Genomic DNA, 24,436 nt, shown 5'->3' with positions numbered 1-24,436 from the left:
TACTTACCGAATGCACTAAGGAGGAATCGTGCCCTTTTGTTAAAACCGCCGATGGAACTCCTCTTGAAATCAGATGTGTTGGGAATATTGATCAAAATTTTGATTCAAAAGTTTTCAAAATACCAAAAGTTAGATTCATTCCCAAACTTAACTTAAATCTCTTGTCGGTTTCTCAAATAACAAATCATGGATGTGATATTGTCTTCTCACAAAATAAATTTTTGATACAGGACCATCTTTCCAAGAAGACGATTGGGGAAGGTTCTAGGAAAGATGATCTCTACTATGTTGATTATTTGGATCTTTCCAACCCAACTTGCAATGTAGTCAAGAAGAGTGACATCCAAATTTGGCATCAAAGACTTGGACATTCAAGTTTAGGAAAAATGTCTTGTATCCCTTTTTTGGAAGAGAAATGTAAAGAAATGATCTCATGTGATGATTGTATTAAAGCCAAAATTAAGGCTTTACCTTTTGGAAATAGAAATTTTGTTGCAAAAGCACCTTTTGAATTAGTGCATTCGGATGTATGGGGTCCCGCTCCTATTATGTCTAAAGGTGGTTTACTTTATTATGTCATTTTTGTAGATGATTTCTCTCGTTATGTTTGGGTTTACTTTCTTAAACGCAAATCGGAAGTCTTTTTGAATTTCAAAAACTTTTACAACATGATCAAAACTCAATTTGATGCAAACCTTAAAATTTTTAGAAGTGATTCCGGAGGAGAATTCATTTCCAATGAATTCGAAGAATTCCTAAAGGAAAAGGGAGTTATACACCAAAAGTCTTGTCCCAAAACCCCCCAACAAAACGGAATCGCCGAAAGAAAACATAGACATATTCTTGAAACAACAAGAGCTCTCCTTATATCAAAAAATGTTCCAAAAAATTTTTGGGCTGAAGCAATTCTTACATCCATTTACTTGATTAATAGAATGCCCTCTAAAATTTTAGAAAATATTTCACCTTTTCAAAAACTTTTTAATTTGGAGCCAATTTATAAAAGATTCAAAGTCTTTGGTTGCAAATGTTACATTTTAAATGACAAAAATGATAAACTTTCATCTAGGGCTATTCAATGTGTCTTTATTGGCTATTCCGAAACTCAAAAAGGATATAGATGCTATGATATTGAAAACGATAAGGTCTATGTTTCTAGAAATGTGATTTTTTTAGAAGAAGAAAATGGCTTTAATGAAAATAAACCCAAGCATGAAGATGAATATTCCTTTTTATGGATAAAAGATGATGATTATGATAATGATGATGATGATGTTTTGCACTCTTCATATGATGATGCTCTAAATGAGGTTGATAGCACTTCTTTTAATAGACCACCACCAAGGGATGTAATAGTTTATGAGAGAAGGTCTCAACAAAACATCCAAGATTCTCAACCTACTCTTAGGAGATCTGAAAGAGATATTCATCCACCTCAAAAATTTGTCTCCTACGAGTCTTTTTCTCCAAAACATAGAGCTTGCTTATTAGTTATTCACTCTCTTGATGAACCTTCATCCTATGTTGAAGCCAAAACTAACTCACTTTGGGTTGAAGCCATGAACAATGAACTTAAAGCCCTTGATGATAATAAAACTTGGGACATTGTGTCTCTTCCTATCGGGAAAAAGACAATAGGATGTAGGTGGGTTTACAAAATCAAAACTAGAAGTGATGGATCTATTGAAAGGTATAAAGCTAGACTTGTTGCCAAAGGATATGCCCAAGAATATGGGATTGATTACGAAGAAACTTTTGCCCCTGTCGCTCGTATGACCTCTGTTAGAGCTCTTATTGCTGTTGCTTCTATTAAACAATGGTCCATATATCAATTGGATGTCAAAAATGCTTTTTTGAATGGTTACTTAAATGAGGAGGTATACATGGACTCACCCCCTGGGCTAGATGTACCTAAAGGCAAAGTTCTTTATCTCAGAAAGGCATTGTATGGTTTGAAACAAGCTCCAAAAGCTTGGTCTGATATGTTTAGCAATGTTATGTTTAAACAAGGTTTTAAATCATGTTTTTCTGACACAGCTATGTTTGTTAAAAACACAACTATAGGTACAATTGTGTTGCTTTTATATGTAGATGATATGATTATTACAGGTAATGATGCCAACGGAATTATGCAGGTAAAGACTTTCCTTAAGAATGAATTTGAAATGACTGATTTGGGTAAACTAACATATTTCCTTGGTATTGAAGTTGCTTATAGTAGAAGAGGATACTTGCTCTCACAAATGAAGTTTGCCAATAACATTATAAGCAGATCAGGAATCACTGATGACAAGGTAGTGGACACTCCTGAAGCTTTAGGAGTAAAGATGAAGATTGATGATGGAGAAATTCTAGAGAATCCCACCCCCTTTCGTCAATTGGTGGGAGCTCTCACATATTTATCCATCACAAGGCCTGACATATCACATGCTGTACATGTTATAAGTCAGTTTCAACAAAGACCCACTTCATTACACATGGGAGCTGCATTGAGGATTGTTCGATATGTCAAACACACTATCACTAAGGGACTTTTTCTATCCTCCTCATCAAACTTGAATATGATTGCTTATACTGATGCTGATTGGGGTGGAGATCCTAATAATAGGCATTCCACCACCGGTTTTTGTGTTTTTCTAGGTGACTCTCTCATTTCATGGAGATGCAAAAAACAACATAAAGTCTCTTTATCTTCAACTGAAGCAGAGTATCGTGCAATGGCTACCACCACCATGGAGATTGTATGGTTGAAAAGCTTATTGAAGGACATTGGAATTGACCTCAATGACGCCACCAAGCTCTGCTGCGACAACAAAAGTGTCATCTATATTGCTAGCAATCACATTTTTCATGAAAGGACAAAACATATTGAAATGGATTGTCACTATGTGAGAGAGGAATATCTTAGCCGAACAATTGATCTATCTTTTGTCCCTTCTGAATATCAACTTGGAGATTTCTTCACCAAAGCACTAGCTTCCGCAAGATTCCAGTTTCTTCTTGGCAAACTTTTGGTGATTACACCGTAAGTTTGAGGGGGGGTGTTAGAATTTATAATGTAAGTATACATACATGTTTTTGTATCTACTATCATATATCTTAAACTCCTAGCAGTTTGATGTATGATTTGTATATATAAATGTATGTGTGTATGCATAGGACTTTTTGTAACTTTTTGTATTTATTTTGTCTTTATTTTTCATGCCTTTTTCTAAACCTTTTTCTTTTCCTTTTTTTTATTATGAAAGGAAGTAGCTGTTGGGAGTTCCCAACGGCTAGAAATCTAGCCGTTGGGAGCCCCAACAGCCACTTCCTCTTCCTCTTTTCTTCCTCCTTTCTTATATACTTCCTCTATAAATAGGGCACTTGGGACCTTTGTTCTTTTAAGGCTTTTTGGTCTCTCTTGTGTATTCTTCTCTTGAGATTAATATATTTGGTATCTTCTCCTCAAGTTTGAGGTTTGGCTTTGCATTATCTATTGAAGTTGTTGGGATCTTCAAGAGTGTATCTCTTGAAGCATTTGTATTCTCGAATTTGGGCCTGATTTACAATACTCAGCTTCTGTTGATGATAGTGACACCTTATTTTGTTTCTTGCATCGCTAGGAGATCAAGGAATCACCTAAAAACACACAAAAACCAATGGTGGAGTGCCTATTGTTGGGATCTTCACCCCAATCAACATCTGTATAAGCAACTAATTCTAATATAGAAGAGGAAGACAGAAATAGTCCTTTGTTGATAGTGTTTTTCACATAACGGACGATCCGCATTGCCGCTCCCATGTGCACTGAGGTGGGTCTTTGTTGAAATTGGCTTATCACATGCACGGCATGAGTAGTGTCAGGTCTGGTGATGGAGAGATAAGAGAGAGCGCCAACTATTTGCCGAAAAGGAGTGAGATTCTCCAATATCTCTTCATCATCAATTTTCATTTTTACTTCCAGTGCCTCTGGAATATCAACAACTTTGTCATCTGAGATACCTGTTCTGTCAACTAATTCACTGGCAAACTTCATTTGAGAAAGAAGATAACCCTGTTTGCTATAAACAACTTCAATTCCAAGAAAATAAGTTAGTCTTTCCAAATCAATCATCTGAAAGCATTTGTTAAGAAAATGTTTAACCTCTATAATCCATTTATCATCACTCCCAGTAATAACTATATCATCAACATACAATAATAAAACAATTACACCTACGGAGGTGGTTTTTACAAACATGGCAGTGTCAGAGTAGCAAGATTGAAAACCTTGATTAAACATGACACTACTAAACTTATCAAACCAGGTCTTGGGAGCTTGTTTTAAACCATAAAGGGCTTTCTTAAGACGTAAAATTTTGTTTTGAGGTAGATCAAAACCAGGGGGAGCACTCATGAAAACTTCTTCCTGCAGTTGACCATTTAAGAAAGCATTTTTAACATCCATTTGAAAAATAGTCCAATGTTTAACAGAAGCAATGGCAATAAGAGTTCTAACAGAAGTCATGCGAGCAATAGGAGCAAAGGTTTCTTCATAATCAATCCCATATTCTTGAGCATATCCCTTGGCAACAAGTCTGGCCTTGTATCTTTCCAAGGTTCCATCACTTCTAGTTTTGATTTTGTAAATCCATCTACAACCAATAGTCTTTTTCCCTGTTGGTAGAGGCACAATATCCCAAGTCTTGTTGCTTTCAAGAGCTTTAAGTTCAAGATTCATGGCTTCAATCCAATTGGGATCTTCTTTAGCTTCAAGGTAAGAAGATGGCTCATAAAAAGAATGATGTGACATAAGACAAGCTCGAAATTTTAGGGAAAAAGACTCATAAGAGATAAATCTTTGAGGAGGTCTAGTGTGCCTTTGGGATCTCTTAGGGAGAGATTGATTAGTTTCTTGATTTTGGGTATCTCTTCTTCTATAAACTAAGATCTCTTTTGGAGGAATCAAATGAGTAGAATTGTCATTGTTGACTTCTTCAATTGGCACTTCTACAACTTTATCGGGTTCATCATCATCAATATCATCATCATCATCAATATCATTAGTCCAAAGAAAAGCATAATCTTCTAGTTTCTTGGGTTCATCTTTGAAACCATCTTCATTTTCTAGGAAGATCACATTTCTTGAAACATAAACTTTATCTTTTTCAATATCATAACATCTATAACTCTTTTGAGTTTCGGAATACCCAATAAAAACACAAGAAATGGCTTTGGAAGAAATTTTATCATCTTTGTCACTTAACACAAAACATTTGCAACCAAAGACTTTAAGTCTATTGTAATTAGGTTTAACATGGTGAAGTTTCTCAAAAGGAGAAACATGTTTCAAAAGTTTGGTAGGCATTCTATTAATTAAATAGGTTGAAGTCAAAACAACCTCAGCCCAAAAGTTTTTGGGAACATTTTTAGATAAAAGAAGGGCTCTAGTAGTTTCAATAATGTGCCTATGTTTAGGCTCGGCCACTCCATTTTGTTGTGGAGTGTTAGGACAAGATCTTTGATGAACAATGCCTTTTTCTTTTAGAAATTGTTGAAATTCATTTGACATAAATTCTCCTCCTGAATCACTTCTAAAGACTTTGATATTTGAGCCAAATTGGGTATAGATCATGTTGTAGAAATTTTTAAAGTTTATGAAAACCTCCGATTTGTGTTTGAGAAAGTAAACCCAAGTATGTCTAGAATAATCATCAATAAAAATCACATAGTACAATAATCCTCCTTTCGACATAATAGGAGCGGGTCCCCACACTTCCGAATGCACTAAATCAAAAGATTTTTGGGCAATAAAGTTTCTATTATCAAAAGGTAAGGCTTTCATTTTAGCCTTGATACAATCATTACAACAAAAGTTCTTTTGACAAAAATTCTCCATGAAGGGAAGATGAAACATTTTTTCTATATTGGAATGTCCAAGTCTTTGATGCCAAGTTTGAATGTCACATTCTTTGGAGATATTGCAAGATGGTCTTGAAAGATCCAAAAAGTCTATGTAGTAGAGATCTTTTGTTCTAAAACCCTCCCCAATCGTCTTCTTGGATACTCGGTCTTGTATCAAACATTTGGATTGTGAGAAGATTATATCAAAACCAAGGTCGGCTATTTGAGAAACGGACAATAAATTTAAGCTTAATTTAGGAATGTGTCTTACTTGAGGTACTTTTAAAGTTTTGGATCCAAAATCTAGGTCAAGATTTCCAATAAAATCAATTTCAAGAGAAGTACCATCTGCCGTTTTCACAAAGGAATAAGAATCATTTTTAGTGCATTCGGTGAGAAGGGATCCACAAGGCGTCATATGAAAAGATGCACCCGAATCAATAATCCAAGAATACTTACTTGAAGAAGTAGATGCCACGGTAGCTCCCAAAGTGGAAGGTGTGCCTCCTCCATTTAGAAACGGTTGAAGAGCACTTATGAGTTGATCAAGTTGGAATGAGCTTGCTTCTTTTCTTTCTTCTTGGATTGGAGCCGCAACATTGCTTCTTTTGTCAAAAGTTCTAAGTTTTGGACATCTTGGCTTGGTATGTCCTTCTTCTTGACAATGATAGCAAATAACTTTTCTTCTTGCTCCTACGATTGAAGTGAGGAGGTCTATAAGGTCTCAAATGGGCCCCCGGCCTAGATGTGGCAAGCACATTGTTGACTTTCTCTTTATCAAGACAAAGACGATTTTCCTCCATTTGAAGCTCCGCAATAGCCTCATTCATAGATGGTGTTTTAGAACGATGAAGTAAAGCGGTTTTGACACCATCAAATTCCGGTCTAAGACCTATGATAAACTTGTAAAACTTCTCACGTTGTATTTGCTTTTCTCTAAGAATAAGATCTTGTGTCCAATGTGGTTCAAAAATACTCAATTCATCATACAATTGATCTATTTCAGCCACATAATCTTTAATGGATCTATCTCCTTGTTGAAGATTATGAATTTTGAGTTGAACATGATGCATATAAGCAACATCTCTCATGGTATGAGTTTTCTTTAGATATTCCCAAGCTTCTAGGGCAGAATTTAATTTACAGATTTGCCCGCTAGTAGCATTGTCAACACAAGTCAAGATCCAAGTAATAATTTTGTGATGACCAACACTCCATTCTTCCCATTTCTTGTTGTATTCAGCCATTACCTTCTCTTTTTCGGTTGCATCCAATTCCATAGCCCTTCCATCAACAACTTTCGTAAGGACTAGTTGTGGTTCAAGTTTTGTCCCATCAACTAGTCCCCAAAGGCTTTTACTATGAATAAAGTGTTCCATAGTTCTAGCCCATTGTATGTAATTTGTTGACGAGAGTTTGGGAAAAGGAATAGAAGAGACTTTGTCATCCATGGGCACAATCAACAAGGTAGATCCACTTACAAGTTATGAAGAAGATGGCAGCCACGTGAAAAGAAGTCCACGGCAAGGATAAAAACTCAACAATAATAGAAACCAGTCACCCTTCCAACAGCCACGAGCTCACCACCAAGGGAGCTAAATTTCTTCAAGAAATCACCAAAAAGAAGCCAGCAAAAACACTCTTCTTGTGTAAAACTGCAGCAAGCAAAATCTCGAACACTTGGAGTGCTTCATAGCTCCAACGTAAGAATAAAAACTGAACCTTCAATCTTGAATGGCAGCAAGACAAAAAGCCAAAAACCTGTCTCTGATACCATGTAAATCAGGCCCAAGTTAAGCAAATACTTCAAGAATATCACTCTTGAATCTCTCACTAACTCAACAAGGCAATACACAAGAATCCTCTAACAAGAGGATAAGGAAAATATATTGATCTTCAGCCAAACAAGGCAAATACTACAAGATGTGTCTTAACAAGCCATGACCTAAAAGGGGACAACAGTCCCTTATTTATAATGCAAGGGAAGAAGAGAGGAGAAGGGGAAATGGCTGTTGGGCCATTTCCAACGGCTAGAATTCTAGCCGTTGGAGAGAGGCCCAACAGCTAGTTCCCCTCTTAAATAATAATAAAGGTGTAAAAAGAAATAGAAAAATACATAAAAGAAAAAGGAAAATTACAAGTATGACCTAGGTACCCTAAAATATACACATATCTATATATGTAAGACATATATTAGCACACTAATATATGTAATGTACATGCACATAGATATATATATATATATATATATATATATATATATATATATATATAGGAATACATACATTCTAACAAATGGGACATAGAATAATCACAAGATTCAAAATTTGAATGATGTGTCTGCCCTTCCAGCATGAAATTACCAAAAAAAATTATGCCCTTAACTAGTCAAACCTCACCACTATTCAGGATTTGCATTGGCTAGAGGATGATGCCACTTCTTGATGATGATGCCCCAGATTGCTTGAACAACCGCAACCGTTGCATTCCCATTTGCTTAACTCATTGGAGTGAGGCAACATACCATTAGTAGGAAAGCAGACAAAATAAGTAAGCTAGAACATTGGCCTAATGAGCATTTCCAACACTTGAAGTTTTCTCCATTGATATCCTCATGAGAATTTTCTTTTGTATGCTTGCATACAATGTTGATTTTGCAGGTTACTTGTTTGCCATTCAATGAGGAGAGTAAAGGAGAAAGGAGATACCCTCAATTGCCCAAACTGAAGAATAATGCTTCAAAACTAGTGAGAAAGCCAGATTATGTAGACATTGTTGATGAGTACCAAGATACTACAGCAAAAACTTATTACGTACTGAATGATATGAGACAAAAGAATGATAAAATGACTAAGTCATTGGCAAGCAAGGCACCTTCAGTCTCTGAGGCATAGAAGAAACAAATGTTGATAAAGGCTTGCAAGTTACCAGCTAAGGAGAATGATGATGATGTGATAATGGATGAAAATCATGCTAGAAGTCTTGTTGGTGAGGCCCAAATGTAGTTAGAAGAGCAGGGTTTTCTATCATATTCATATAAAGTAGCTAAATATTTCGCTTTGAACTACTATTTATCTACATAGTTTCTTCGTTGACGTCATGGTTTACTAATAGGGCGCTCATACCACTTGCACTGAGTGACATACATAAGAAAAGAATAAAAATAAAAAAAATTGACAGCAACAAATAACAAAACCAACAAGATTGAGAAGCTTTGATGGTGATAAACCTAACAAAACAAAAAGATCAAAATTTTTTACAACGATATAAATAATAGAACTATGAGGTCAAAAGCATTGGCAATGACATACATGACAAAACAACAAAATCAACAAGTTTAACTCTGACATGCATAACATAACACCAAATATGAATGTACCTTATGCACTCACAATCTACAAAGAATCCCGTCCACTGAGCCGGGCTTTATATGGTACCTATGTAATTGTTCAAGCTTTGTGTGCACTGATAGCAAACATCGACTTTGGACAAAAAAGTAGATATGCGTTCACATATCCAAATCTATACCACATGTTCGGTTAGCAAAGTAGCACAAACATAAAAGTAAGCACACAGTAGTATAGAAAATAAGCCTACACCATGAGCATTTCTTTGCTGATCCTAAATATTTGGTTGTAATCCTTTGAGAATCATTACGAGGCATCGCTGAAAAATGTTCTATTTTTTCATAAAAATATGTTCTCTCAAGAAAGGCTAGAGAAGATATTGACCCTAAAAAGGAGGTTTGGAAAACTAATACAGGTTCACATTCATATACATGAGAATTATACAAGAACAAGAATAATTCTTTAATTTTATTTGAAAAACAGAAATGAATTTACTTGAAGTTATAAGGATATTTGTTGCAATTTCCAAACCAAATTTGCATCTACCCCAGCACTTAAAGCCCCATATCTTATAATATATAGGCATTGGACTGGTTCTGATGCAGGCTGCCAGGAGAGAGGGCTACTGCAACCTTATTGTTACAAAAAAAAAAAAAAGGAATATATGTACGAAAAAAAAAAATCAAGTCTTCGGCAATTTAACACTCAGATGAAAAAAGGCTGGTGTTGGGATACCAAAATAGATAAAAGTATTTTTATCAAAACAACAAAACCTATGCCTTCTGTACAAAACTGTCAAAAGGCTTTCTTAATGTGAAGACACCAATATTTAGGGCCCAAAACGACTCGAACCTTTCCCTAAGAATGTTTAAGCAGATATCGTATCTCCCAAGCTATATCAATAGCTTGCAATCATCTGCTCCATGGTCTAGCTTGGATGCCAGTTTTGGTCAAGGTACCAGATCTGTCCCTTAAGGTGAAGACAATCATTTGGGTGCATCCATTCTCAAAAGTGAGCTGGACTGGCTGATATGATAAATCCGATGATGAAGGCTCATTATTAGTCTTCACTCATTTTTTAGGGAATTTGAGCATGTGCCTTTGGAGTTCTAGCTAGGGCCGTTCCATTGGCCTAACATGTGCATTGCACTGCTTCCATCCCATGGTCCTTAGATCACCCCTTAACTACTTGGGCACACAACTCCTAAATCAACCGAGTGTGTAGCTGCTGGCTGTTGCTTCCTTCTCAGTGGGTTCCCAAAACACTAAATCCACTGCCAATTTTGAAGGTACTTTCTAAACCAAATCTCTTGAACACGAAATGCTTCAACATGATCTTGCTCATTCATTTATTTACGTTACAGCTTGTCTTGGATGAAAGGAAAGTGAAAGAAAAGAAAATGACAGAAATACATGTGATTGGATGGTTTATTAAGGACAAGGAAACAAACCTTTTAAATGTGTTTGGATGTAAAAGAAAGGGAGGAGAAAGAAATGATTGCCCTGTGTAATTCCAATCCCTCCAAAATTGGAGAGACTGGGACGGAGGTGCATACCCTTCACTTCCCTCTCACTTCCCTCCATCCAAACAGGCCCTAACCAACGGTGTAAATTTGGTTGCAAATCAGCTTGCTACACATAAAATTAGATTCGAAGTTCGATTCTGTATAAACAAGAACCAGGAACCCCATGGAAAACCTAAGTAGTTTATGCCTGTAAATAATCCTAAGGGGGTGTCTTGCAACAGGCAAGCTGCTGGGAAAAGTGTTCCATAAATTCATGGAACATGCATTTGAACTAGATACACAGTATTCCTTTGTCCTATTATTTTTCAGATTGATGACATTATCCATCCAATAATTCAGTTAGGAATCTCTTATTGAGATATTATGAAATACGTAATTGGTTACATTTCATATAGGAATTGCAATCTCATCAGGAATACTGTTCCCATCCGAACAAGGTTTTTTTCCCAAACCCAAGTACGATTTGAAGAGCACACGATATCTTATTTGCATGACTTTCAGCCCTACGGCACAAGCCGATGCTCTCACTTTACAGCAGAAGTTTACTACCAGATGAACTAATGATCCTTCAATATCCAAGAAACGCACAATTTTTAGAAATGTAAGAAAAATGGAACCAAAATGATCGGGCATCTTAGATGCCTATCTCCAATTATCTAGTGTTAAATATGCTGTAAATCTTCAAATGGTTGTTCTAGAGACCCCCATTGGAACCTACCTAGACAATTTATTTTACTTAAAATACTGATCCAAATCTCATAAAAATAAGAAATGTAAGCCAAAAAAAATGTCATGGGAATATGCCTTTAGATTTCCACTCCATCAAGTTTGTGGATGGTCACAAATATTGTTTTCATGTTTTAAACGATGAGATTTTTCTCAAGAAATAATAAGACAACATCAAGAAAATAAGTAGATAACAAATAAAAATTAGTAGAAACAAGCAGTTTGGCATTAAAAAAAAGTTTCTCTGTCGCTTTATTCGCTTGACTTATTTTTTGCTTTAAGGCATTTTTTCTTTTCCCTTTTTTTTTAAACACTTGTCTTTTGTGACTATGCTTGATGGAGGTTTCTTTGTGCACATTTGCATCCAGAGCTCGTGTGTGGATATAGGGCCACCAATTGCAGGAATTCAACCTCCCCCTTAATGCGGCGTCGCACAATCAAACATGATCAAGGCATCCAAATCTAAAACGTAATACTAGATCCAGACCTAATACCTGTCGTACCTGTGCACCCCTGGAAAAGGAAGGTGAAATACGTTTCTAATAGCTGACATTATTCAAGATAAGCAGAAAGAAAATCATCATTTGGTGCCGGATCCTGACCCTTTGCCAAAAGATAAGTACGTGTTTCTCGGTCGATTCAAAAATTCAGAAGCCAGTGATAGGTTCCTCTTCAACTCAACAAGGTTGACACCACTAGGGAGCAGCATATGCCTGACCTTGTCTGCAGATAGCCTACCAGTGGCTTCAGCATGGAAATCGTGGATGTGACAAATTTGGGTCCACCAATTTTCTGCTGCATTTTTCATAGCAGGAATCACGTTGGATCTGGCGAACTTCAGTGTACTGTTACCTGTTACAGAAAATGCTGAAAAACCCCAAAAGAATTTTGTTAATCCCAGAAACACATCTATAAGTACAGCAGAAGCTGCAGTAGCTATCTTTATTTGCTTCTCCCCTGATTTTTAAGCTAAAAAGACGCGTGACTTGGACTTATTTTTATAAACAACAATGGAATTTCTTTTTTTCTTATAACAATGCCAATTATAAACATCAAGCACGACATTGTCACCAGAAAATTCTCAATTTACCAATCATATATGCAATATCCATGTTCACGTGACAAATTTCAGAAAACCTTGTTGTACAGCAGTTTGTCTTCAATCAAGAGAATAAAAAAGAAAGCTGGCTAAGTCAATAACAGTATAAACCTTCAAAGTCGAAAATAAATCAGGCTGCCTCTTGGACCATGAACAAAAACAGCCAACAACACTTTGTTACGGGGTGTCACCATGTGCAAGTTGTCATATCTAACTTAATTAATAAAGAAAATTGGCTAACTCGATAACAGTATAACCTTGAAAGTCGAACATAAAACAGACACTGCCTCTTGGACCACGAACCAGAACAGCCAACAACATTTTGTCACAAGGTGTCACCATGAGCAAGTTGTCATATCTGAATTAATTCCTACAAAATGACTGCCACATGGTGTCATTTGGTATCGTAGAAGGCAGATAATATGCCAGTGATTTTTCCAGTTATAGTTAAAACCTCCCCAGGATAGCCAAGGCAAAGGTGAACGTTAACCTCAAAGCTAGGGCAGAACGGGAACAGCCAAAACCTTGATAAGGTTCATATAGAATGAGTGTCCTGCTACGCCATGTAATGGCATAATGAGCACACTCAACTGTGAGCGTCTGATTTGTCGGCCTTTTTTTAAAAAAAAAAAATTACACTGCTCCCCGATAGATCGGAAAGTGACTAAGTGGGGTGCCAGTAGCTTCCCCTGCCAGGCATCGTCAGCAGCGATGCTCCTACGGACATCGTCAGCACCAGTGCCTCCCGCCACTAAAAGAACTGGACCTATGGGGCAAAGTTTCTTGGGTTGGGAAAGACGGTCACTGCCCCCCGCACTGCCAGGGATGGCCGGTCGGTCCTGGACTGCCAGTGATGCCCCGCCAAGTGCAGCATCAGGGCCTTGACAAGGCTTTTTTTTTCTTGGGTGGGCAGAAGGCTGTCACCTTCCCTCAACCGCCATTCGCTGATTTTTTTTTATTTTTTTCAGCTTTTTTACTGTTTTATTTCCCCTACAGCCCTACTTTTAGGTATTTAAGGTGACTCCCTACATGCAATATGATGCTTATTATTTTATTATTTTAACTACTAGGTATTTTCTTATTAGTTAATCATTTAGTTTATTTTACCTAACATTTTGAATTTTGTATTTTTTAAATCTTCACGATTTTTGGAAAAAGCAATTTAAAAAAGATATTTGAGAAAAACCTCACTGATAAAAACTCAAGAATTATGCCTGTGGCTATATATAAATAGCAAAGTTACACCTGAGTCATCCCAAGAATGATGTCTGTGGCTATATATATAGCTACATTACACGTGAGTCATCCGATATTCCTCAGATGGGACAATTCACGGTTTTTATTTTTACAAAAACTTTAAAAAAAAAAAAGGAATCCTGTGAAGGGGTAACAATAAAAGGGTACTAAATTGATTTTTAACAGTTTTTTTTTCTAAAATATCATGATACCTGTGGCTACATATATCTAGTAATTGGTAGATCCCAGACGATTAGGTCAGGGACAAAAACCAGACCATCAAAAATTGATTGCTGAAGTTTTTTTTTTTGTACAATCTAACCGTATAGGTAGGATTTTAATAATAATTTGGTGAGAATTACATATTAAGTAAAGTCATTTTTTTAATTTAACACATTTTTCTAGTAATCAAAAACTGAACAGCTCTTATGACACCAAAATTTTGTAGTAGGAAAATAAGTGTGTTTCTTAAAAATAACTTGAATTAAAACATGTTTTATGTAGAATTTGTATTTACAAACATAGTAGAATGTTCAATTTTGTTTAAAATCATTTTTGACAATAACTTAGTAGGTCTGGTTTTTTGTCCCTGACCTAGGTGGTCTGGGATATACCAATTTTCCTATATATATATATATATATACACACACACACACACACACAACAAAAATTCTATACTTTAGGGAGTGGTGGAGAAAATCCAAAGGAGAATTTCCACATGGAGAAACAATCAGCTATCTAAATGAGGTCTAATGGTTCTCCTCCAGCAGTGTGGCTTCGGTACCTATTTAACTATTGTCATCTATTACCCCAGCGAGGTAGACCACTGGCAGATCACAGATACTGTTTTCCATTTCCAGAGGGATCCCAGGAGGATGGAGGCCTTAAATTTCATTGGATCTCATCAGACACACCGTGCATATATATACTGAGGGAGAAGAGAGTGGAGGGAGAGAGAGAGAGAGAGAGATGCAATGGTGAAAAAATATGCAGGGAAGGTCCCAGTTTAAGTGGGTGTAGACTCAATTTTAGTCCTGATTTTTCCATGTCCATAACTGCAAAATATCAGCTTCATAAATGGACTTTTATCACTGCTTTCAACCCTATGAAAGAATTAGAAACTACCTACTTTAATATCATTTATAGATCTTGACTATCCGTTTGCATATGTTCGAGACTATCCCAAGATAATAGCTACTAGAGTGGCTGTGTAAACAGAAAATATCAGGCAAAAGGAATCAACTATCTGTCATTTCAAATTTAGAGAACCAATAAGCAAGTGGAAGGTGTCATATAGAACAGTAATATGTTATATTATGTAAAATACTATGGATTTGTAAGATAGAAGTATTAAAAATGAAAACGATAATGCAATAAATGGAAACAAAATCTAATAACATAGCAGAAGCCAGGCCCAAAAATCCCATGACTGAGTTAAGAACTGGAGGTATCTAATATCAAGTTTGTATGCTTGGGTTGTGCAACCACTTTCAAGTTTCAACAAATCCATGAGCAGAAACCTTCAGCAGAACTCTTAACAAACATTCTATCAAATCAAATACAAAGAATATGTGGACCGTTCTCATTTTCAAGCATGAGTCATGAAGTGACCAAAGGAAAGAAGAAGCATGTCTTTGGAGTATATTTTGTGAGTCAGTGCAATGGATATGTAACAACTTACAGATGTATTTGCTTGATATTTTTGTGGCTTATGTATCTATGTGTGTGTGTCTATATATATATATATATATATATATATATATATATATATATATATTTTTTTTTTTTTTTTTTTTTTTTTTTTTTTGCCATGTTCTCTTCGTATCCATAACTCGCGCTTTCACTAGTGTGACCTACCATATAACATGCGCACAGTAAAGAAATGTAAGATACTGAAAGGCGTCACATACCATTATAAGGGGCTTGGATAAGGCCGTTGGCAGGAAGTCCAATTCCAACCCCAGCTAGGGTGATGCCAACACTAAAGCCAAAGCCACAACCTGCTCCAACATAACCAATGACTTCAGGACCAAACCCTGGACCCCAACCAACTCCACACCCGACTCCTATTCCCATGCCCCAAAATGTTCCTGATGTTGGATGCACAGGGTTCCATTTTTCATATTTCCGGAACAATCCTTTTATGATCATGTTAACCTATAGTCAACAAATTAACAAAAAAAGTGCATTAGTTGACAGATTGAACAAGTAATTGAAAATGCAATTATAAGAATTTGTTTGATATACCTGCATGTGTGCATGCATGGGCGTAACAAACTCTCTCTCCCACAAATACATATACATATAGGAAAGGCTTATCCCAAACCACTTAGGTCAGGTATAAAAACCAGACCTCTTAAATCATTGTTAAAATAATATTTTAAACAAAATATGAATAATCTAAAATGCTTATAAATACTAATTCAACAAAAAACAGATCTTAATTCAAGTTGTCTATAAAAAAAAATATTGATTTTTCTACAAGTAAAATTTGACATTAAAACAGCCCTTGATTTTTGTATTACTATAGAAACATTATTTGACTAACTTAATATATATTCCCAACAAAACATTCTTAAAATCACATTTGCATGGTTGGATTGTACAAAAAGTGTTTAAACAATCAATTTTGAGGGGTCTGGTTTTCATCTCCGGCCTAGTAGCCTGTATATATATATATATATATGTCACAGATACTTCTGCTTTCTCGAATTTGCGATATTTTGAAAAAACAATGTCATATGGAAAAGTTGTATTTTTACTGCGCTCTTTTCCACTTTCTCAGACATAAAAAAGGAATACTAATATATTTAACAATTTGTTTTTTATGTTTCTTTTAATGTATTAGAAGCAGTGTTGTACGTATCGTACGATACGAGCCCGTATCGTACGATGCTACTATACTGTTTTGAAAATACAGTACGATACACACCCCATATCGTAAATAGGGGGTGTATCGTTCCTGTATCGCACGTATCGTGTGATACATGGTCCGTATCGTACGATACGGAACGATACACCTTGTATCGTATGATACGGGCTGATTTCGCAGAAACCTGCCCAAGACCTACTTATTCGACTTCTTTTTGAAAAATACCCTCCGTTCTTCATTTCTCATGCTCCGATACTGCCGTCAAGGAGGGCGATCGTCCATTTTCACCACCAAAAAGTTGACTTTCACCGTGAAATCGAAGATTAAGGGGCCGATTTGTGCATGGGTGGTTGATTTTCGTTGGGAGGAAGGGGGTTTTCTTCATTTCTTCTTCGTAAGGTATGAAATCTCATGTTTTTACCATATATTCATATTTTTTTATCATACAATCATAGATTGAAAGACTTTGAATGTTTTTCATTAAATTTACCATAGGATTTCGTTTTTTTTTTAAGATATGGATCCTACATGGCAATGGTGCGAAAGGGTGAAGGAGAATAACCGCTTGAAACTCAAATGTAGTTTTTGATGAGAATACATTTTCAGGAGGGATTAGTAGAATGAAACACAATTTGGTAGGGACCTCCAAAGATGCGTCTCCTTGTGTTGGAGGACCAAACAAATCTTTGCCTCCATTTGTGCGTCAGCAATGTTTAGATATGCTTCATGTTTTACGTCAAAAGAGGATACAAAAAGAAATTGAAGAGGCAGATATAGGCTATAATGAGCCTTTGGAAGATGAAGAAGAAGAGGAAGAAGCTTATGAATGTGATGATGAAGATGATAACAGTCTAAGAACAGATTTGAAGACCTCAAGAGGTAGAGATCGTCGAGGAAAAAGAATCATGTATGAAGGAGGTCGATCTGACATAACAGGAAGGAAGAGAAGAGGCACAACAGATATTAGGGCCAGACGTGGTATGCGACCACCTAGTGGTAGAGTTCCTACTGGTAGGTCTAGTGTTGGTTCTATTAAGAGTTTTTTTCCCTTCAAATACTAGCCCAGGTGGTCAGCCGCAGATTTATGGTGCTATGACATCTAAAGATATGATATATCATGCACAAAAGATAGTAGGGAAATAGTTTTATGATGCATGTATTCCATTTAATGCAGCTAATTCTTTTCAATTCTAAGCTATGGCAGATGCAATTGCTTCTATAGGCCCCGGATTCAAAATGTCATCATATCATCAGTTGAGGGGCAAAATTCTTCAGGATACGGTCAAAAAAGTGTCTGAACATTGTGATGAGTTGAAATTATGTTGAAAGGAAACAGGTTGCTCAATTATGTCAGATGGATGGACTGATACAAGGTCAAGAACACTTGTAAATTTTCTTGTTTATTGCCCTAAAGGTACAATGTTCTTGAAATCTCTTGACTTGTCTGATGTTCCTAAGACTGCTGAGATTTTGTTTAATGTTTTTGATAATGTCGTACAAGAATTTGGACCTACAAACATTGTACAGTTTATTACAAATATTGCTGCAAATTATGTGTAACATGGGCATGCCTCCTTTGGAGGCGTACCCTACCGGTACCGGTACGACACCGGTACCGATACGCGTATGGGTACGCCTCCGGTACGTCGTTGACCGTACCGGGTACGGTCAACGTACTGGAGGCCGTATCTGACCTTTTTCGGACACAGTCAAGTTTGACCAAGTCCAAATTTGTCTTTTTTTAACGATTATTTATTTTAAATTTTATATCTATTTTAACGTAAAAACAAAAACAAAAATCGTAAGGGTTTCGCTCAAAACCCTTTTCTCCTTTTCTCGTCTGACTTACCTCTCACGAGCCCGGCGATGAAGGCAGCGGCAGCGGCGAACGTAGCAGCGACAGGCAACGGCAGAGGCGGCGAACGGAGGGCGAAACGGCGACAGCAGCGGCGACCGGCGACGGCAAACGGTAGGAGGTGACGGCAGGCAGACTGTCTTACCTCTCAAGGTATATTTTTTGTTTTTTTGTTTTTATTTTTAAACCATTTCAGCGGCTCCACCCCTGCCATCGCCGCCGGCGACGACGACAGGCAGAATACCCATCGCTGCCAGCAACGACCGGCGATGTGTGTGTGTGTGAGAGAGAGAGAGAGAGAGATTCTTTGTTTTTACATGTCTCGGTAGTCGGTATGGTATGAAGCGTTTGGTGGATTTGTTCATTTATTCTTATTTGGGTTTGATTTGTATGTGCATATGGGTGGGAGACTTTGATCGATATAGAATCCGGTGTCTGAATATTATGTTTTTGTTGTTTGAAACACTTTCGGCTAAAGCTTTCTTACAGAACCTGTTGTTCCTTCTAATCTTGATGAAGCAACTGAGGAGTGAGGATAATGAAAATCAACAAAGCTGATGTATTTTGAATGTTAACTATGAGACTGAGGAGAATCAGAATCAAGACTGATAATATGATTTATGAATATGACAATATGTTATTCTGTTTGTAATTTTTGATATAGATATGTGCAAATATGTTATTTTTCTGCATTTTTTGACATATATATGTGTGTGTGTACGGCCGTACCCCCGTACCCAAGTTTTTTGAAAATGGTTTGTACCCGTACCAGTACCGGCACCCGTACCCGTACCCATGTGACATAGGCTGCAGGAGATTTGTTATTTCAAAAGTATAGAACATTCTTTTGGAGTCCATGTGCCACTCATTGTGTTAATCTAATGCTTCAAGATCTTAATGAGATGCATGATATAAAATCATGCCATTGACCAATGTCAAGATATCTATAATCATGCATATGCATTGAGTTTGATGAGAAAGTTTACAAAAGGAGTTGAGACCTGCACAAACTAGATTTGCTACAAATGTATTGACTGTGCAGAGTGTGGAGAAACAAAGAACTCCTTTGAGGCAGATGTTCGCTAGTGAAGAATGGGCTGCATATCCACATGCTCATAAAAGAAATGCTTATTTAGTTGTGGATATTGTATTCAATAACGAATTTTGGGAATCATGTGTGAAACTATTGAAGGTTTGTGTTCCATTAGTTAAAGTTCTCAGGTTAGCTGACAACGAGGATAGACCTTCCATAAAGTACTTATATGAGGCTATGGATAAAGCAAAAAAGGCAATTCGAGACAACTTTAAAGGAAAGAAAAAGTTATATATGCCCATATGGAAGATTATAGATAAAAGATGGATTGGACAGCTTCATCAACCTCTTTACGCAGCAGCTTACTATCTAAATCCTGCAATTAGATTTTCTTCTACATTTAAGAAGGACAGAGAAGTCTTAGGTGGTTTGTTGGATTGTATTAACGTGTTAGTGGCAGATTTTAGAGAACAAGATGTTGTGCACAATGAGTTGGATCTATACGATACTTGTTTTCGGAACATGGGACAACCTATCGCCATTCGAGCCAGGACAACCATGCGTCCAGTAAATACATAAAAATTTTTAATTTACTTTGCATTTGTTACATTTGATTCTTTTAAAACTTTCACATTAATTTGTTATATTTTTGTTTAGATTTGTGGTGGAATAGGTATGAGTTTGATTGTTCAAACCTAGTACGTTTTGCAATCAAAGTCCTCAGCCAAACATGCAGTGCTAGTGGATGCGAAAGGAACTGGAGTGTTTTTCAACATATCTATAGCAAAAAAAGACCTTGTCTTTGTTCGATATAATATGAGGTTGAAACAAAGGTAATATAGGCATATAGCTTAATGTTTACATTTTTTGTACAATATATTTATATGAAATTATATATTAACAAGTTTTCTCTTATTTAACGTAGAGAATTAGAAAAATCATTAGCAAGGAAGCACACATCTCAATTCGATCCTATTAGCTTGAAAAATTTTGATGATCTAGAGCCATGGATTGAGGAAGAACCAGCTACAATATTTGATAATGAAGATCTTGAATGTTTCAACCTTGAAGTTGAAGCAACAGAAGGCTTTGTTGATGAAGGAGAGTCTGCTATTGGCACTGCTGGTGCTGAATATGTTGGTGAGGATCTTCCAATTCTTGACGATGAAGATGAAGAAGAAGATGAAGATGAAGATGATGAAGATTATGAATGATGAATCATGAATGAGAGTCAAGTCAAGAGTGCTTTCATTTTATATGTATCGAACGACTTAAGAGTTATGAATCTATGGTTGTTGAACACTTGAATGTTTTATCACTTTATGGCTTCTGCTTTGTTGAATGATATTGTTATGAATTTTGATGTTTATGAATGATGAACGCGTAAGTTTATAGCAATAATAAGTCTATCATTATCTCAAACATGTTTTCTATGAAGAACTTATTATTTTTATTTTTTTCTGAAATTTTTATGTTTTTCGATTTTTTTTAATTTTTTCTGATTTATTTATAATTTAAAAAAAAAAAATACGATACGATTACGATACGTTACAATATTTTACAATACGACGTATCTTAAAGCCCGACCGATACGGCTTACAATACGCGTTTTACAACATTGATTAGAAGTACATTAAAGTTTTATCAATGTTTTTGTAAGAAAATTACTAGAGAACTCAACTTTCATATTTTTTTATTCTTTTCCATTTTTGGTTTTTAATTAATAACCAAATAAAATCCAGCTATTGCCAATAAAAAACCTGTGCACGACATTTGTGACAGCAACTTATATATATATATATATATGTGTGTGTGTGTGTGTGAGTAAAACTAGTTTCATCTTGGACATGTGTGTGTGTGTGTGTGTGTGTGTGTGTGTGTGTGTAGGAATTGCATGCCAGTTTCATCTTGGGACTGGATTTGCAGGTACCTTTCCCTTCATAAAATCTACTCATCTTAGGGTGAATATGATGGTTGTGAAAAGGAAAATGAAAAGGAAGGAAGTGAGAGAAAAGTAGGTCAGAGATTGAGAGAGAAAATAAGGGTTGCAAAGTATAATGTGTAACTAATGATCATCATAAGGTCTTCAACAAAGTAGATCAGATGGCTTAAACACAATTGCGTTCAAAGTTATTAGTTTGACTTTTAGAGACATTTTTGAGGTGGCAATATGTTATAAGTCCTATTTGCTTTTATTACATCACTGCAACGGCTTCATGAGTTATCATATTTCATACTTCCCTCAATGTGCAATGCTAATGGAAGGAACAAGGATTGGGAAGGACTCATTGCATAGAAAGTCTGATAAAGTGAGTTACAAGAATTCAGTTACTCCATCATGAAGCCATAGAGGTTTGTGTGTGTGCATGGTATCGAGGCATTGGTAGCTTTTGATCTTTGGATTTCCTCACACATTTTCTTGCATTGATTAACAAAGTTAATTTACTTATACATTACATTCTGCTCATTGATATTCTTGCCTTGGTAGCTTGTGTAACACTTGAGCTTCTTCCTTGAAAATGAGTTTACTTGACACTTGAGCTTTTCTTTGGATATTACAATATATATACACAGTTTCTTACATGGAATCAAAGCCTGCGTAGCATTTAAACCTACATCTCATCTTTCAATATTTCATCAGATCATTTTACCCTAATGCTTCCTCAATTGGTGAAAACCCTCCCAAACTATTGATGATTTGAGTGCCTTGGGCAACCTTCCTCCCTTTATCTTTTTTCATTTTTCTTCTCACTTCTTAAAGATTCAATGAAAGACGATAATTTCACCACCATCTTATACATTAAGATCACTGTACAACATGAGCCTCCTCTTTTTTATTTTTGGAGATTACTCTCTGTACATGTTTGTATGTTGCACGGTTTCAAGTTTCATGTAGAGCATGAATATAGATGATAGAATTAAATTAATTAATACCATAACTGATAAACCTAAGAGTTTTTTCCCTCCACACACAGAGTTATGCAGATCACGACTCAGTTATGAATCTCCTCTTATGGTCTTGCTCCTTAAAGAAGACAGTTTTTAGTAGACATTTTTAACAGTACCTAAAGTATATGACAAGAGTGACCAAAATAGGTGACTTTTCTGCAAGCAAAATGAGTTTTGTATGGAAGCTGTGACTCAAACCCATGATCCTTCCATTATGATAGTGTGACTCACAAGAATCAAGGACTTTATCACCAAAATGCATGAACATGATTATCTGAAAAACAGATCTAATGGGAAGACTGACATCAATATTCAGGCTTCAAGCAACAGAGATATGCTTGACTCCAGGGTCTGTCAGTTTGTGGATAACATAATTGCATGCTACGAAGACATTTTAACTACTGCTGTGGACCTGCAACAGCAAGTGCTATAGTGTGATCAGGACCGTAATATCATGCTTCAATCCAGTAGCAAGGTATGGGTAATATTCATGACTGACACTAGGAAAAACACTATCGACCAGTCCATTATAACTAATGCCCCATTGATACTGCTTAGTACTGTTACCGGCTCCACCACATCTATGATTAACACCACCAACACTAAGTGAAGAGAACATTCACCATTACTATGACCTTAAGATTGACACTCTAACGATGCCAATCAATGTTGTACTCAGTATTACTTGTACCAATATCAATACCACCATCACTACCGCAACAAATCAATGAAATCAGAAGAAAAATAAAAGCAAGATAGACGGAAAAGCAGCAATAAAGCACCCAACACACATCCATACAAGCACGAGAAAGGAAAAGGAAGATAAAATACAAGCACCTAAGAACGAAGTAGCAGGAAAGAGTAATCAACCAAGCTCAAGCTGATCAGTCAATCCAACAAAGATACACAAGAAAGAACAAATGATGAATAAGCGTTTCCACTTCTCTAATCAAATATAAGCTAAAGATTTAGAGATTTGGGTCATTTCTGCAGAATGCGCATGAAAATCTAACATCATCAGAAAGCCTCCCCATGACCTCAGAATAGAAAAGTCATGCACGTCGGACTTTCAATTGCACCAAAGTAAAATAAAATAGAATAAAAACCAAAAGCACCTAGAAGAGAAAAAAAGGAACTGATGAACAATTGGCAATGTCCCTAGCTCACAGGACCGAAGAAAGAACCCTGTTCAAAAGCTATAACTATCAGAAAGAACGACAAAATTTTTATTCAGAAAAAGAGCGTCAGGGCCTGTTTTGCGAGGCCCATAGGATTTCATGAAGCCGTAAAAAAACCAGGTTAAGAAAACAAGCACATGGCGAAATGAGCAACACAAGCGAGGGCATGAGAACAAAGCCACGGAGTACAAACAGAGTTATACTCCAGCTCTTAATTACCATCAAGGAAAAGAAGTGGCTTCCACGGCCGGGTCTTTTTCCGGCGACGGTCCTCCAAAAATGCCGACGCGATGGCGTCGGCTTGATTCACAAGTATCTGGAACGGAAGGCAGAGGAAGAAACTGATGGGTGAAACCGGTGGACTCAATCGGAGAGTCCCATTGACATGGAACCCAACTGGGTGCTGGGGTTTTCTCCACAGAGGCCAAAGCGAGCCGAGCTAACCAGTGACGTGGATAAGGCCCCGTTTGAACATGTGGAACTAAAGACCTCGGCATCATACAACTAAATTCGTATTGAATTCGGTGCAACAAAAAACCGGAAACTAAAAAACCATATCCAAACATATTGATCAAAAAAAGAATCTCTCCTTTTCAGGAATTCGGCTTTGCACTTTCAATTGGCTACTGTTTCGTTTTTCATTTTCGCTTTATGAACCGAGTGTTGATGTATTTTTCATTTGCTGATAGTATCATATAAATCAATACTGTGTTATGAAGAGAGAAAATCAGATCGTCAAGCTTTATAAGG

At 36.4% G+C, this 24,436-nt stretch overlaps 1 protein-coding gene across 3 annotated transcripts in view; it reads right to left on the bottom strand.

Annotated features, from left to right (window-relative positions):
* Nucleotides 1-24,154, bottom strand: part of LOC116264183 (cadmium-induced protein AS8) — a 29,654-nt gene extending 5,500 nt beyond the window's left edge. Inside the window, exons 1-4 of one of the 3 annotated variants that reach the window (XM_031644255.2) lie at nucleotides 23,906-24,154; nucleotides 15,710-15,956; nucleotides 12,067-12,331; nucleotides 11,527-11,977 (exon numbers count right to left, since the gene is read on the bottom strand). In XM_031644255.2, the coding sequence (XP_031500115.1) occupies nucleotides 11,902-11,977; nucleotides 12,067-12,331; nucleotides 15,710-15,956; nucleotides 23,906-23,908 (591 nt within the window). In that variant the 5' untranslated portion in view covers nucleotides 23,909-24,154 and the 3' untranslated portion in view covers nucleotides 11,527-11,901. Of the gene's footprint in view, nucleotides 1-11,526; nucleotides 12,332-15,709; nucleotides 15,957-23,905 lie in introns of those variants that run through there. The other 2 variants (XM_031644257.2, XM_031644256.2) reach the window with 2 other exon arrangements.
* Nucleotides 24,155-24,436: the final 282 nt, after the last annotated feature.

Source organism: Nymphaea colorata, chromosome 11, assembly GCF_008831285.2.
Source record: "Nymphaea colorata isolate Beijing-Zhang1983 chromosome 11, ASM883128v2, whole genome shotgun sequence".
In the NCBI taxonomy this organism is placed as follows: domain Eukaryota; kingdom Viridiplantae; phylum Streptophyta; class Magnoliopsida; order Nymphaeales; family Nymphaeaceae; genus Nymphaea; species Nymphaea colorata.
Note: the sequence above shows the minus strand (reverse complement) of the source record. Positions and strands in the feature narration are given on the sequence as shown.